General features: G+C 45.3%; 1 protein-coding gene across 2 annotated transcripts in view; it reads left to right on the top strand.

The window, feature by feature from the left end:
- Window positions 1-14,662, top strand: part of CHST11 (carbohydrate sulfotransferase 11) — a 176,060-nt gene extending 161,398 nt beyond the window's left edge. For both annotated transcript variants that reach the window (XM_075157088.1, XM_075157087.1), the window contains exon 3: window positions 9,738-14,662. In XM_075157088.1, the coding sequence (XP_075013189.1) occupies window positions 9,738-10,586 (849 nt within the window). In that variant the 3' untranslated portion in view covers window positions 10,587-14,662. The remainder of the gene's footprint in view (window positions 1-9,737) is intronic.
- Window positions 14,663-16,294: the final 1,632 nt, after the last annotated feature.

Genomic DNA, 16,294 nt, shown 5'->3' with positions numbered 1-16,294 from the left:
CTTCCCAATGCATGTGCTTGTCCCCAGGCTTGGGTTGTCCCAGTTTGTGATTCATCGACGCCTTGATTGCAACCTGGGAGTCGTGAGATAAATAGTGGAAGTCCCTTTGACCCTCTCTATAGTCCCTGATGACTTGGAGGCAGTTCTGCAAGCCCGTCCCTTTCCCAAGCAGCTGCAGCCAGCAGCAGTGTATCCTTAGGAAGGGGCTTTCCCAGGCGAGGCCGGATGCAATCGGCTCCCCCTCAGCCAAGAAGATCGAGTGCAGCCTCGTAGTCTCGGATGTGGCACGCTGTGTGCCACCGCCAGGTCCCCACTCCCTGGCCTCCAGCCGTGTGAGAGCAAACTCGCTCCTTGCTGCTGTATGTCTGTCAAATCACCCATTAGCATAATTAAGTCCATCAAGGGTGATAGGTAGGGGCTCCTAAGGGCTACTTGAGGCAGCTTTGAATGGTAGCGTAGAGGTGAAACATCCATGCCTGGGGACCAGGAGGGTAAGAATGACCGCGGTTGTGTCCCTGTGTGTTCCAGATTACACACACAGATACAGAGAGCGTGAGCTCAGCTCCCGCCATCGCATGTGTGCACGTCTCTGTGTGCGCGTGTGTGTTGGAGGGGAAAGGCCAGAAAGTTTTCATTTAAAATTAAATTCATAAGATAGGCAGACCTTTCAGCTTTTTAATGCAAACAGTGATTTATGGCTGCACTCAAAGAACGAGCCAGGAGCGGACAAATTCATCACGCAACGTCCTTTTCTGTCAAAGCGGTGGCAAGCTGCTTCAGCGGCCACACGGGGCGGTCAGGCTCCCGGCAGCAGAGCATCCGCCGCGGGAAGGCACCGCAGCTCCGTCACCCTCACCCCGCCGCGGCAGCCGAGGTCCCGGCCCAAGGTTTCATCCGCGTCTTTTTGCTGTGAGGGAAAAAAGGGTTGGCCATTTGCCAAATTCCCCTTCTCACCCTCCCTTCCGACAGCCAGCATCGGCCGCTGGAAAAACGATGCAGAGTGCTCTTTGTACAGGCAACGTGAGGCTCCAAACTTGTCTTCTATAAATTAAATCCCAAGAAACCCGCCGACATGAAGATTTTTTGTTTTAATTATTCCCAGCTCAAGGCTCCTCCGGCCTTCCTGATGATTTCTTACCTCTCGGGTGTATTGCACTTGAACTCAGTCACTTCGATTTTGCCTGCCCTATGTTTGTAAAATTCACTCAGAGCTTCAGAACAGCACGCACGGCGGCACGTCCTTCACCCCCTGTGTGGCCAGGCCATAGGTCTTTCTGCCTGGTCTTCCTGGGGACTTATCCATCTCCTTGTTCAGAGGAGACATTTTACAAGATGTATACATTCATCTCACTAGCTCCGAACCCTACATACTGACACCGAATAGTTACGAGCAGGGAGAATGGGAACGGAAAGACTTCCAAAGGTGTTTGGGATCATACAGGAGAAGGTGGCATTTAGAAGGGGGCTCCCTCTTTTCTTCCTGAATCCATACCTTATTGTGTGATGGAGTGTTAGGCTGATTAAAAAGCTGGTTTTAACATACAGCTGGTATCACTTGATGCCAGGCTGTGATTTTTCAAAGAAATCTGCACATCGTTTAGGCTCTCAAAGACAAAAAGGCCAATACTTAATGACTTAGTTGTGAAGTTTTCCCAAGAAAGCATCAGCATCTGCGGCTGCATGTGTGTCTGCTGCCAGAGGTTGACTGCTTTAGTGTTGTTTCTTTTCTAGGACGCAGATCATGTAGCTGGACAAAGAAGAGCCAATGCCAAAGTTGATGCGGCTTTGGGGTGTGTTGTTATTCAAATAATGGTAGCCTCCGGAGCCAAAGTAATGCAACCGCTGAATTATTTTGCCCTTCCACATGCATGCACACGGCTGCACATGGACGAAGTTGGGACTGTGTATAGGAAGAAGGAGGGAATGTGTGAAGCAATTTAAGATTTTTGACAATACAGTGCTAGCAGCTACTGCATATGGCTGTTTTACTCTCAACAGCTTTGATCCTTCTTTTCATAGCCCCAGTGCATTCTGTACAGTGGGAACTGAAAATGGTGTGGTTATCTTGGGTTGCAATACAGAGAATTATTTGAAAAAAATGCGTATTCGGCCTTATCTTCTCTGTGGGGCAATAAGTTCAAGTGCATGAAATGGAGAAAAGAAAGCAGCTTTGTTACATTTCAAGGGTTTCCTTCAGAGGATATAATTTGTCTCTAAAATTTTCTCACTTAGTAAAAACGCTCGTAAGTTAATATTGGTTTTATTATCTTCTATTATCCAGCTGCTCTGTAGAGACATTTTCATAGCAAACTTGTATGCCAGTTTATCTGTCCGCAAGTTGTCAGGGAAGATGTTAAACATTTCCATCTCCAGTACACACGATTTGCTTTCTAGTCTGCTTTTTTGGACTCTGAACAAATATTAATTGAGGTTTTGGTGGGGTTCTCAATTGAGTGCTGGAAATTTTTGAAGAAGTTAAGCCAAGAATAATATGCTATGAAATGTGAAATAGATTAAAGTATGAAACATTGCAAAGCTATTACTTAAAAATAATACTGCAGTCGAGGTCAGTTTAATAATATCCCTTTATCTAAAATGCAGTTGTTCTTTTAGATTCAGTGTTTTGATTTGCATAGCTTTAATTGTCTGACTCTCATCTGTAGAAATCTGCAAAGAGTAATAATTGTTTGTGATGATTTGAGAAATGCTTATGCTTGAACTGTCAAGTATGAAAAATTGCTAGTTCCCCTTTATTGTCTAATGCTGAATGTTTTTAAGAAAACAATCTTGTAACTTCAAGGCTGTCCATCAAGGTTGCAAGAATCTTATTCACGCTTTCTATGTGAAAACAGGATTGGAAATGTGCTTGCATGTAACCTCATGCTCAAAAAAAAACCCCTTAAGCATTTGGGAAAATATAAATAATACCGAGAAGCATTTTATATATTGAATAACAAGCACCTCCTAGAACTCGGCTGGTGCGGTTGATGGGCTGGGGGAAGGAGGGCTGATAATACCTGAGAGATTTTATCAGGTATTTCGGTCAACTGAAATACTAGTCTCTCTCGTTGTCACATAACTAGGACCGTTAGTGCCACCTATAGTTAGTCTATCTGACACTTTTCACTTTAAGACCTTGTTTTCAATGGATTATGAGCCTGCTGCACACACCTTCCGAAAAAATACCATTAAGAAGAATTTGGTGGAGATGAGCTCTGGTTTATGCTAAGCTTAACAGTGCTACTGGATAGACCCAACTGGGTGTTCAGCAGAGATACAGCTGATTTTGATTGATAGCTGCTTGGACCACAGATAAGGGGAACGCCGCGGCAACTTGCATAGTTCTAGCGTAGGACAGAACCCAAACTTCCAAACACAAGTGTAACTGAAGGCAGATGCAAAATCTTCGTTAATGCAAAACTGAAAAGAAAAGGCAATTTAGCAGGGCATGGGACTGCAAAGCCCATTCACAATATTTATCTTCCTTATTCCACTCTAAACTAATTTCAATAATTTTGCCCTTTGATCTGCCATGCCCAAGAGTTGTGTTAGCTCTCCCAACGTAGGTTGGTTGTGAGCCTGGTTACAGTAATGTGCAGAACTAGCAGCAGCTGCAGGCAGTGCAATAGCAATAGCAATAAATAAAACCCTGCCTTATAAGTGTGGGGGATACTTCTTTGCACACTAATGTTTTATAGCGAGACAAAATATAATTAATGGGTTTTTTGAGTGACACTTAGGTATTTCCATCCTTCTATTAAAAAAGTGCTTTCAGTGCAGGTACTTGTGAATTGGGTTGATCTCTGCTCCTAGTTTGCAGTACGCTACTATATGCAGAAAAAAGCATTAACAGTGTCCTCTGTTTAAATCTGAACTTGCTGCTTGGCCATCAGGCTTGGAAAGGCCCTCAAAGATTATTTTATCCTGCTGTGCCTAAGTAACCGGAAGAAAATACCTCCCACCTCATTACTGTGATTTACCTTGAATAACCTTTGCATGTCGTCGGTTGGTGATTGTCGGTTAGTCAGCATATATATCTCTGGTCAGTATATTCTCTAGTGCACTACACTCAAAGGGCACCCCCCTCCCCCCCGTACAGAAGACATCCACACGAGTGGAGTGTGCTGGACTTAGCTTTCCTCCCTCGTGTTAGATTGGGACTGACTGAGATGAGAAGCTTCCGAGATCAGAGTGTCCCCAGACTCCTTTTTTTTTTTCTTCTTTTAAATGCCGCTGAGCTTGGGAATCTCCTGCAGCTCATGTTGCCTCCCGGTTCAACTCGGTTGCTGCATCAGAAGAGGAAGAAAAACTTTGATTTTGACATGCTCTTCTTCTCTGTCCCTTGTTACAACGTCTGCAGCAAAAAAACCCGTGATCAAGTGCATCTGTGGTGTTGTCAGTCCTGTCAGGGAAGAACAGATGATTTTATCAGATGTCTTCCCAAAACCTTTAATGCCCAGCTGAAGTCCAAGTTGAGCTGTCAGAGGACAGACCCGAGCACTGGCTTTATCACCATCCCCACCCTGCTCTCAGGGTAACCTGCACACGTGGTTAAAAGTGCCCTCTCTGAAAGTGGGGTGAATTTAGGCCATTACTTATTGTGGCTTCTTGAAGTGCGGGATCAGCAGGGACCTCTGGTAATGCCCTTCGATGCAGCAGTGTCCAGGCAGCAGCTGTGCTCTCACAACTCTGCTGGAGCCACATCTATAACAGGTCTGGGGGAAGACAGTCCATGGTCCTAATTGTTTGATTTGCCCTTCACCATCCATGGGTTTAAAGATATCTGTCCCTTGGATCTTATCTCTCTGGCTGCTTAAATCTGTAGGGTGTGTTTTCCTCGTTAGTTGTGAGCACGTTTTCACTGGCCAAGTTGTCCTCTAGTTTAAATAAATGTAGTTCCAGTCTCGTGTAATCTTATTCTTTTCCCAGTTCCCCTCACCAGCTTCAGGAGGGAAATTATGATGTGGCTTAAAAGCCTTGCCTGTAACTTAAAATGAGGAGGAACCATATTAGCATCAGATAACTCAGTGTTAATATATAATTTCAAAATACCAAATTGAAAAATGCTGTTGTGATTACCTGGCATGGTGCTAGAAGCTCTGGGGACCATGGAGCAGGTTCTCTAGGGTTTGCAGCTCACAAGGGAGAGTTTGGTGGTTCTGCAGGAGCTCCGTTAAAGGCTCTCCGGTCCCTTACCTGACTTTTCACTAGTGCAGTGCGAGTGTGGCTTTCATGTCACCCACTCCTTCAGCGAGAATGCTGTTACCACCAAACCTCAAGGGGAGCCAGCAGGACTCTCTGCTTCCCTGGGGGAAGCAGGTAGGTCAGCTCTGCCAGGGTGCATCGGGCGTGTTAGTCAGCTGCAGAAGAAAATGGGGTTTGATACAGTTGGCATCGTTCTAGGACAGTCACTAAATTGGCTTTTTTTTTCAATAAGCTGAAGTCAATAGGCAAAAAAAAAAAAGGAAATAGAGCTTTCAAGACTGTGTTTCATACGTGATCCTTCATCCGTCAGCCATACCAAACGGTACTGTAATTTGTGAGAATAGGGCAATACCCTTTTAGTGTTACATTGATATTTAATATGTGTCCTGTGTGCTACCAGACAGGCCAGAGCACGTGCAGAGCTGACCCTGGGGTGTTGGTGTGTGTTTAGTAAACGTAGCTGACCAAACTCGTATGCCATCTCTTCATGTTGCTTCCATGTTAAAAAGAGTGGGAGACAAGTAGCACTTCAAAATGCACAAGTATCATCTTTTAAGTGAATTTAATGTAGTACAATCTCATTTGCAATTGCAAATACTAAGGCTGCATTTTTCCCCTTACTCCGAATGCCTGAAAATCTCGTTAATATATGGGGAAGAAGTGCTTAGCCTATTGATGTAGGAATGAAATCAGGAGCAAAGCGCAGCTCTACAAAGATTCATCTGCAGATTAGGGTCTGAAGCAACCATTAGATTATCAAATCTGACCTTCTATCTAATACAGGCCATAGAATCTCATCCACTTAATTCTGTATTTATCCCAAGAGCAGCACTAGAAAAGCAAATACAGTGCATTAACATATTGTAATGTAGCAGTATATTCAGGCATTTCTTTTCTTTTTTACTCTAAAACCAGAGGCGAACAGCAGTACTGTGCTATATGATATTGATGAAAATCTGCAGGAGGAGAGATTTCAGCATTTTATCTGTCTGCAGAGGAGAATTTGTATGGCTGTGTGTTTGCATAGGGGTTTGTTTAGTTCTTTGAAAATTATTCACTGGTAACTCTAAGCAGTATAGAGCTGACCATTAGTTCTGTTTCTCTCTGAGGACAGCATAAATTGAAATAGGGATTTTGTATTTTTTTTAATAGAAAAAGTAATTTTCTTCAAAAATCTGTGTGGTCCTTGACAACTGCTTTCTAACATCTTATTTTGGAAACTGCCTGCCAGTCAGTTTTCCTAGGAAACATGAAGCACATTTCACACCTGGCTTCTCATCTCTCAGACTATAACTCAAAAAACTGCCCCTGAAATGCACCTGGGAGGTATTCAGGGGGATACCACACACGCACAAAAGACGAGCCAAGCTGTCTAAAGGAGCTGCACTGGGCTATTGCATGTTTTAACCATTAGCCAACATTTTGCTGAACAAAGGGGCTAAAGAGATGAGATGAGGAAAGTATCAAGGAATTCAGAGGAGAAGTGGTGGGTGGCACTGTACAAAATACAGAGGTCCCAGGCTTGGCATAAAAATGCTGTCCTGAAGAAAAAAAATCCTCCTGCCCAAGTCTGAGGTGTACCAGCCCCTTGGTGTTGCCCACCCCACGAGAACGTTCCTCTGCAACCCACCGCAGCTCAGAGGGAGGGAGAGTCTCTGCTGCTCACGTGTTGCAAAAGCTTTTGCTGCCCCTTGGGCGGGTGAAACCTGGGCTCCTAGGGCATGTCTGTAACAATACGATTTCTATCATCTCCTTTCCCTCCAAAGCTCAGAAATCCTACAACTGGCTTGGTCCCATCTTGGGGTTTGGTTTGGGTTTTGCCTCTAGAATGCATTTGGATCCTGGTCTTTGAGGGTTTTTTTAATATAAATCAGGGCTAACTACTGATATTGAAAGCAGGGATTTGACCCATGACTGCAGGAACTGGAGGTTCAGTATGAACCCCCAAGCTGGTGTAAAACCATTTGCCAAGGGTATGTCATGGTTTAACCTGGCAGGCAGCCAAATACCACGCAGCTGCTCGCTCACTCCCCCTGCCCCCAGTGAGATGGGGAGAGAATCGGAAGGGTAAGAGTGAGAAAAACTCATGGGTTGAGATAAAGACAATTTAATAGAACAGAAAAGGGAAAATGATCATGATAATGGTAGAATATACAAAATGAGTGATGCACAATGCTCACCACCCGCACTGACCGATAACCAAGTAGCGATCGGTACTTCCTGGAACACGCCTACCATTCATATACTGAGCATGACGTCACATGGTATGGAATACCCCGTTGGCCAGCTGGGCTGGCTGTCCTGGCTGTGCTCTGTCCCAACGCTTGCTTTGTTTTGTTTTTTCTTGAGCTGAATGTCCTTGACTAGCAGGGTACTTAGCAACAACTGAAAACATCAGTGTGTTATCAACATTCTTCTCATACTAAATCCAAAACACAGCACTAGTCTCATACTAAATCCAAAACACAGCACTAGGAAGAAATTTAACCCTATCCCAGCCGAAACCAGGACAGGGTATTATACCATCAAGGAGGAAGACCCCTATAACCAACGGCTATACACCCCCATAGCAGATGTATACAGTCTACATCGCCTCAACTGCTTCGTTGCAGTGTCCTGTGATTCATGTTAACCCACCTAGAAGGTATCAGATAAACACTTTTGAAAGACTCAGCGTTCAAGAAGGAATCTCAGACCTCCTTGCCTATCAGATAGGAAGGTCAATACTTTCCTTAATACTTGGCTTTGAGGCTAAATTAATTATTGTGCGTAAGGCTCTTGAAATCCACAGCCAAGTGGGGTTAAGTAAATGTAAATAACATTACCAAAACCTTCTCCCTGTTGCTTTGATGCAATTTATTCAGAATATGTAAAAAGGCATTTGTAGCAGTGAGGGTAGGGCTGCACAGCAAAACACCATGCCATGCAAAGAGACCTCAGATGGCTCTGAGTAATCAAACACAGGAGCCCTGTGTTGGCATGGTCCTTTGCTAATATTCCCCATTTCCCAGAGGAGCTCATTACCTGCCTTAGCAGAAGCTCTCGCTGTTGCCACTGGACACAATCTGGGCAGGAGGTGGCTGGTGGCGAGACCGTGGCCATTTCTGTGCATTCCCCAAGACAGATTACAGCCTCTCCAAAGCATCCAGTAGCAGTAATAGTAGAAAGTTAGGGCGCTATTAACAAAATAATAGAAGGCTATGGGTGAATATAGTGCTGTGTGTGTTAGAAGGTCACACACTCTTTCCTTCTCTGTCAATACGGCTTTAGCAGAGAGGCAAATTTATAACTAATATTCTCCCTGCTCCTCAGGAAATCACATCTGAGTGAATGTTCCCCTTGGGGAGTAGCAGGAATCTCCACGGGCTTCATTTCTTCTGCAAAGGTCATAGCCAAGAAACAAGCTGCAGTTATTAATTCTCTAGCATAAAGGACATCAGCAACAAGAGCACATACTGTTTTCATTTTGACAAATTTTCCACCTCTGGTGTTGTACTGGTTTCGGCTGGGATAGAGTTAATTTTCTTCCTAGTAGCTGGTATAGCTACTGCTTTGTAGCTGTGTTTTGGATTTAGTACCAGAATAATGTTGATAACGCACCGATGTTTTAGTTGTTGCTAAGTAGTGCTTACACAGTCAAGGACTCTTCAGCTTCCCGTGCTCTGCCAGGTGCACAAGAAGCTGGGAGGGAGCACAGCCAGGACAGCTGACCCAGCTGGCCAATGGGGTATTCCATACCATATGACGTCATGCTCAGTACATAAGCTGGAGCAGGGGTCGCTGCTCAGGGTCTGCGAGTTGTGAGCAATTGCATTGTGCATCACTTATTTTGTATATTTTATTATTATTATTATTATTATTATTATTATTATTATTATTATTATTATTATTATTATTATTAGTTTTATTTCATATTATTCATTATTATGTTCATTATATATATCATTATTATTATTATTATTTTCCCTTCCTTTTCTGTTCTATTAAACTATCTTTATCTCAACCCACAAATTTACTTTTTTTCTTTTCCCAATTGTCTCCCCCATCCCACTGCAGGGGGGGGGGAGCGAATGAGCGGCTGTGTGGCGTTTGGCTGCCTGCCGGGTTAAACCGCAACAGGTATCTTCCTACCCCACCTCAGCAGCAAAAGGTCAGGCAGGGTCCAGCACTGCTGTAGCCATGGGATGGACTGCAGAGTGGAGGGAAGATGTTTTCCAGCACTAGGAAAAGCAGGATGAGGGTGCTGTAAGTACACTTGCCACCAGGCTGTGTGAGCGCTTGTGCTCCTTCACGTTGGCTTCAAAGCAAAGCCCTGGACACTTTCTTTGTGAACGACATTTAAGCAGCACGTATCAAGAAGTTTGGAGACAAAAAGAGCTTATCTCGTAGCCCAGGAACAATTTTACTCAGCAACGTAATGAACTGTTCTATACAGGCAGTGATCTACTTTTCTATGCATTTGTATAATAAGCAAAAAGGCAGTAGGAGTTTCCTAGCCGCTTGACTTACTGGTGCCTGTGCTTTCTTTGCAGTTGTCCAACACAGCAATTCTTCATCAGATTAGACGAGACCAAGTGACAGACACGTGCCGGGCAAACAGCGTATCTAGCAGGAAGCGCCGCGTGCTGACACCCAACGATCTCAAACACCTGGTCGTGGATGAAGATCATGAAATGATCTATTGCTATGTTCCCAAAGTGGCCTGCACAAACTGGAAGAGAGTCATGATGGTTTTGACAGGAAGAGGCAAGTACAGCGATCCGATGGAAATCCCAGCCAACGAAGCCCACGTGTCTTCGAACCTGAAGACCCTCAACCAGTACAGCATCCCAGAGATCAACCACCGCTTGAAAAACTACATGAAGTTCCTCTTTGTTCGCGAGCCTTTCGAGAGACTGGTGTCGGCCTACAGGAACAAGTTCACCCAGAAGTACAACACTTCCTTCCACAAGCGATACGGCACCAAAATCGTGAGGCGCCAGAGGAAAAACGCGACCCAGGAAGCTCTGCGTAAAGGCGATGACGTGAAATTTGAAGAGTTTGTGGCGTATCTCATCGACCCGCACACCCAAAGAGAAGAGCCCTTCAATGAGCACTGGCAGACTGTGTACTCCCTCTGCCACCCTTGCCACATCCACTACGACCTCATAGGAAAATACGAAACGCTCGAAGAGGATTCGAATTACATTCTCCAGCTGGCGGGAGTCGGCAACTACCTGAAGTTCCCCACCTATGCAAAGTCTACGAGAACTACTGACGAAATGACCACAGAGTTCTTCCAGAACATCAGCTCCGAGCACCAAACGCAGCTGTATGAAGTCTACAAACTTGATTTTTTAATGTTCAATTACTCAGTGCCAAGCTACCTGAAATTGGAATGAGGGATGGGTCGGGGGGAGAGAGGGGAGAGAAAGCCTGTTTTATTTAAGATTTTTATTTGTCATAATAAATATGGAGAATGGGTTATTTTGTAAATTAATATTTTCTTTTTTTGAATGATGCTGCGAGCAGCACAGTCAAAATTATTTAAATCAACTGTAAGAAAGGACAGCTCTCTTTGCAGGGTAACAGGAGTGTGACGATCTAGCTGTAGAAATGAATAATACTGCTACACTGTTTAAAAAAATGTTGATTGTGTTCTGGTGAATTTCATTGATCTTGCATTCCTCCAATTCTAATTAATGTTATTTATACTTATTTAAAACATGGTCTCTTGGTAGGTGTCACTTCAGCAGCAGAGGTAAGATAACATTTGGACAAAAGGAGTCTGGTTTTGTGCTTTCCTTAGTTGAGCTTGTCTCTGCGTAATAATATTCTTCCATTAGCCGTAGATGCAGGTAAATACGGGAATGCTTCTTGATACCACACGCTTTGAGAAGAGTGGTGGAAATAATTTCTTCAGGAAGTGATACTGCACTTAAGCGTCCTAAAAAAAAAATCTATCTTTCTAGCCCTGAAAGGGAAAAGTAAAATGTATTTTGATAAGGGTCATGATATCTAAAACCCATGACTGAAAGAAATGTGAATGTATTCCTTGGGAAGAGAAACCATGAACTTTTTATAAGACTGGACTTAATGATTTTATCAAGAATATGACCAGTCCCATTGTCTCTTAATTTAAAGCCTGCCAGCCCAAATGAATGTGGATTTGCGGATGGTCCATCAGAAAAAAATCAGCATTTTGAAAGCGACTGTAGAGATTTTTGAATGCCCAAAGCAATTGGCATTGACTTAATTCATATCCAGGATGGGGGTGGGGGGAGCTCCATCCTCTGCAGGTCATGCCTCCCTAATTGATCTTAAGATGGGCAACCAAAATTGGCGGAAAAACCACCGGTCACGATACGTTGCTATAAAGGATGTTGGCATGTAATTTGAAAAGTTAGAAAGCCATCTTGGTGTTGATCTCCAAGCATGCGAGGCAATAAGAAAGGTCTCTCATCTTCCTACATGCTTTTCCTAGGGGGAAGGGGAAGTCGTCTTTTTTGAGTTGATGCCTAAATACCATTGACAGGGATGTTTCTAATTTCTAGTGGGTTGTATTTCATCTAAGTCAGCTCTAGTGTGAGACCATGACTTTTTTGTTTAAGGTGAACATCTCAGTAGCGGTTGTTTGGTGTATAACAGCTTGTTGGGATGGCAGATTGTACCAGGCGTAGCACACCGAGCGATAGTTTTGGGCAAGCAAGTAGTAATCTCTTCGGCAAATAAATAACGAAGAACGAGATTTCGGTGTGGATCTATTGGCAAGCTCAGTGGGCAGAAGTACAGGCTTCTCCAAATGTTGCTTTAATTTGGTGCAGGTGAGGCGTTCGGCCAAGCGGGCGGCAGGCGCCTGCCCGGGGAATGCTCTGTGGCCCCTTCCCGCTGTCCCGTCCCGTCCCGGGGCGGCAGCGCCGGCAGCCCGCTGGTGGGCAGGGGGAGGCAGAGGCTTCAGCGGAGGCATTCGCGGGAACCTAAAATCTGGTTTAAAGTTGAACGATTGTTAAAATGGGGGTTTGACTTGCCTGCGTGTCAATCTTACCAGCAAACCCAACCCTTCAAAAAATCAGCGAAGAATTAAATAAACTCAGCTGAAGGCAGAGCTGTTTTAACAGTTTCAGAGCCAGATCCTGAAAGTGTCGTCTTGTACAGTAGCCGATAATACCCACTGAATTACATTAGTCTCCAGGACACGTATGTAGTTAAAGAAGAAAAGTAAGTTCTGTCTTATTTTATAAAAATAAGTCGCTGAATAAATCTCAGCGAAGAACAAATGAACATAACAAACAGCAGCTGAAGTCCTTTCAAAATTGGATTTGTTCTCAGCCAGGATTCAGGTCATTATTTTTTTTATCATACCCTACGAATAAATCTCTCATCCATTCTGGAACAGCCGCAGTTTTCATAACCCAGGTCCTATTGACAACCCGGAGCGCTGACCCAGCGGCGAGCGAAGAGCCGGCCGCCTGCGCCTGACAGCTCGGAATTCCTGAGCGGTTGCTGATCGCTGGCTGGTGTGTTTTACTTGAAAGCAGTTTTGTCTCATTTAGAGTATGCGGAGCTGTTGCAAGTGCCTATCACAGTGTGCCCTGGCTTTCTTTTGTTCGTAGTTCAATGGTTATATGTTTGTTTAAAAAAAAAAAAAATCTGTCTGAGGGTAGATTTCCCCTCTCCCCCTCCCGTATTTCCCGCAAGCTATTTGTGTGCTTGTTTGGTCTTGTATCCAACAGTGCTCATGTTTTGGTCCAATTTTCTCTTCAGTTAGCTGTTAATCCCTCCAACAGATTGTGATGTGAATTTTTTCATTTAAGAAAAAAGTTGCTTCAGAAAGTAAATATTTAAAAAATGGGATGTGCTTCCCCCTTTCTTTTTGTACTTTTCTCTCTCATCACCACGTTTTTATCTGTTCTGAAATACTGCCTTTAGTTTCACTGCTTGGGAGACACAAAAACCCTCTTTGACAGCTGTGATAGAAAAGCTTTAGGAGAAAAACACGTTCAGGAGGTCTGAGGGGTGAGTGCTGCTCGAGCCGGGATTTTTAGCAGCAGCTTTGGGTTTGATACCCAAATTCTGCCTCCCCACAGAGGGCTGCCCTACGGGGGGATGCTCAGCGCTGAGATGGCTTTTATGTCCTCTTAAGCGGGTACTTAAAAGTCACTTGCTTTTTAAAAACCTTGATCCCAAACTGCTACAAACTGTCCATTTAGCGTGTTATGTCCGTTTTGGGGTGCTGTGAATGGGCTGTAGGTCTGTGTTTAAAATGAACAGCTGACATGCTGGATATGATCGCGTTGAGCACGAAGCCCTCCCCAGGACAGAGGAGAACCGCAAATGTTAAGGAACGGCCTTTTTTTTTTGGTCTCCTGAGTGTGTTGTTTTGACTGAGCCCAAAAACGCCTCTTTCCGCTGCCCCCACACAGGAGGATGTTCAGGGTCGTTCCTCCTCATCCCAGCGAGCTGGCAGCCAGCACCTGCAGTGCGGGGGCGGCCGGGGAACCGGGCTGGTTTTAGCCCATCTCTTCCCCGGGTTTCCCAGCCAGAGGAGCGGAGGGGCTGGTCTGCTCCCGAGCCCTGCCTCCCCCCCGGCTTCATGCCTGCTGCGGCCACGGGAGACAAACAGGCAAAACTGCGGCCACAGCAAAATTCAAAGTAGAGACGTTCCGGTGGGGCCGCGAGGGCCGGCCGGGGAGCTGCTGTTGCAGAGGGTGCCTGTTAGCTCAGTGGCCGTGAGCGCGGAGAGGACCCAGCCGGGAAGGTCCCGCTCCCCACCGCTGCCCCCAGCCCCCTCAAAGCCGCTGGGCTCGTGGAGCGGTGATTCCCATCTCCGTCATTTGGCAGAGCCCGGCAGCGCCCACGGCTCCTTACCCAGCGTGACACCCACAGCTGGGGGCTCGCTCCCCCACGATGGCCCCAAGCACCCTGACCTGGAGCCCAGGCTGGATTTGGCCCATCTGAACACGGTGGTGACTCCTGGGCGGTGGGAGGTCCCCCCAAACCTGACTTGGTCCATGCTTCAGCCTCTTCGCAAACCATGTCTATTATCAGAGAGACGTGCGAACTGCCTGAACCACGCGCTGCGTAAGACAAGTGAAATAAATAATCCAGAAGCAGAAGTGCTTTTAGAAGTAAATTGACCCCAGATGTTTTAGGGTTTCACTGTAGTCTGCTGCACTTTTCAGGTACAAAAAGGGACTGTCCTTACTATTACTCTTGTTACAGAGAGTGTTATTTTCTTACATGCATGCACAATACAATGTGTACGAATAATTTAACATCGATGTGGGGTTGGATTTTTTTTTAACCTATTTGTATGCAGTAGAAGGCTTGTTGTAGAAAAGTATCTCCTCATACCTAAATATACTGTTAATAAAGAAAAAAGCTAAATTATACATTGCCAACACAAGTGTGAACTGCTCATGAATCTTTCCTTAAAAAAGCCATTCAAGCCTGATTATTTTTCTAAGTAACTTCAATTAAATTGAAGAAAGAAAGTTCTTCTCTGTGTGTGTTATTTCTGGCTCATGCTTTAAGGGCTGAGGGTGGGATTTTTGTCTGCATAGCTTTGCTTTCTCACAAGGGTTATTGTGGCAGGACAAGCAGAAGACTCAAAGTTATTACTGCTACGGAGCAGGAAAGATAAATTCATCTGACAACATCCCTCTTGCTCCCTTCTTTTCCAAGTTCCCAGCCAGCAAGGATGAGGGCTGTCAATTTAAGACCTGTGGCATGCTCAGGAACATCGTCCCACCTCAAGAAAAGGTGTTTTAGAGTCAGGCAGATGACATAAACTCCAGCTCTCTGATGAGCCACGGGCTTGCCCACCTTCATGTGAATTCGCTAACAATGGCTTTGAGTTAAACATTTCCAGCAGTCCCCAAACCTGCGTGGTCTCATCCGTGGTTTTCACTGAGGCCAGAAAGCTGGCCTTTGAAGACAAACTTGGGTGAGGCAATCAGCACTATAAATTACACTTAGGAAGAACATACATTTAGAAAATAACTGCTCACCGTCGTGACCGTGTTGTTGGAAGGGGCCCTGGAGGTCAGCTGGGCCACCCTGCTGCTGAAGGTCACAAAGACTACATTGGCCGTGGTTTTGGCTAGCCAAGGCTTCAATACCTCTGGGGATGGAGGGCTCAGAGCCTCTCTGGGCGACCTGTTCCAGTGCGTACCCTCCCAGCAGAGATGTTTTTTCCTAGTGGCCACTGTAAGACTCCTGGCCTTCAACGTGTCCATCATTTGTCACTACTGGAGGGAGAGTTAGGATTCACTTGCATTGTAAGTCCCCTTCAAGTGGTTGTAGACTGCTGTTAGATTCCCAGTTACCCCTGTTGTCACCAGACTAAATAAGGCCAGATCCCTCATAGTGTCCTTTTTGGTTATATGCTTTAGGTCACTGAACATCTTGGTAGCCCATCACTGTGTCCTCTCCAGCATCTCAACATCCTTCTCAAATTGGGGAGGGCCCCAGAAGTGAATACCATATTCTGGGTGCAGCACTGCCAGTGGCAAACAGACCATTTAATCTGCCAGCCCCACTCCTCACGAGGCAAACATAACAATGAGAGCAGAGACAAACAGAAAATAGGAAATCTGCGAGAAGGTGTCATAGCACATGGTGAGGCACTGGCTATCTTTAGAGCCCAAGCTCCTTTCCACCTCAAATGCCTCACCACCCTGCACTCCCTCGTTAATAGGCAGAACTGCAGCACAGCATCCTAAAATCACAGCCTGGCTGTGCAGTATTAAGACAACAACCGTCACATTTCAAAACATCAGTGATGTGTTTCCTCTACAATGTCAATCAGAGGGGGAGCTAATTAAGAAGGTCTTGAGAAGGACTTGATCTAAGTGACTGATTAGCCTGGCTCCAGCCACTGTGCTAATGGCTCTGCCTCCCTCAGCAGCTTGGCTGGGCAAGGATTACACACGCTTCAAAGTGATGCAATCCTCTTCTGGCAGCACATGGGTCTAAGCAAGCCACTTGTTGTGGTTTAACCCAGCAGGCAGCCAAACACCACACAGCCACTCGCTCACTCCCCCCCTCCGGTGGGATGGGGGAGAGAATCGGGGGGGGAGGGAAGTAAAATTTGTGGATTGAGATAAAG

The sequence above is a fragment of the Calonectris borealis genome, chromosome 1, assembly GCF_964195595.1.
Source record: "Calonectris borealis chromosome 1, bCalBor7.hap1.2, whole genome shotgun sequence".
NCBI classification, from domain to species: Eukaryota; Metazoa; Chordata; class Aves; order Procellariiformes; family Procellariidae; genus Calonectris; species Calonectris borealis.
This window is presented reverse-complemented; position numbering and strand designations above follow the sequence as displayed.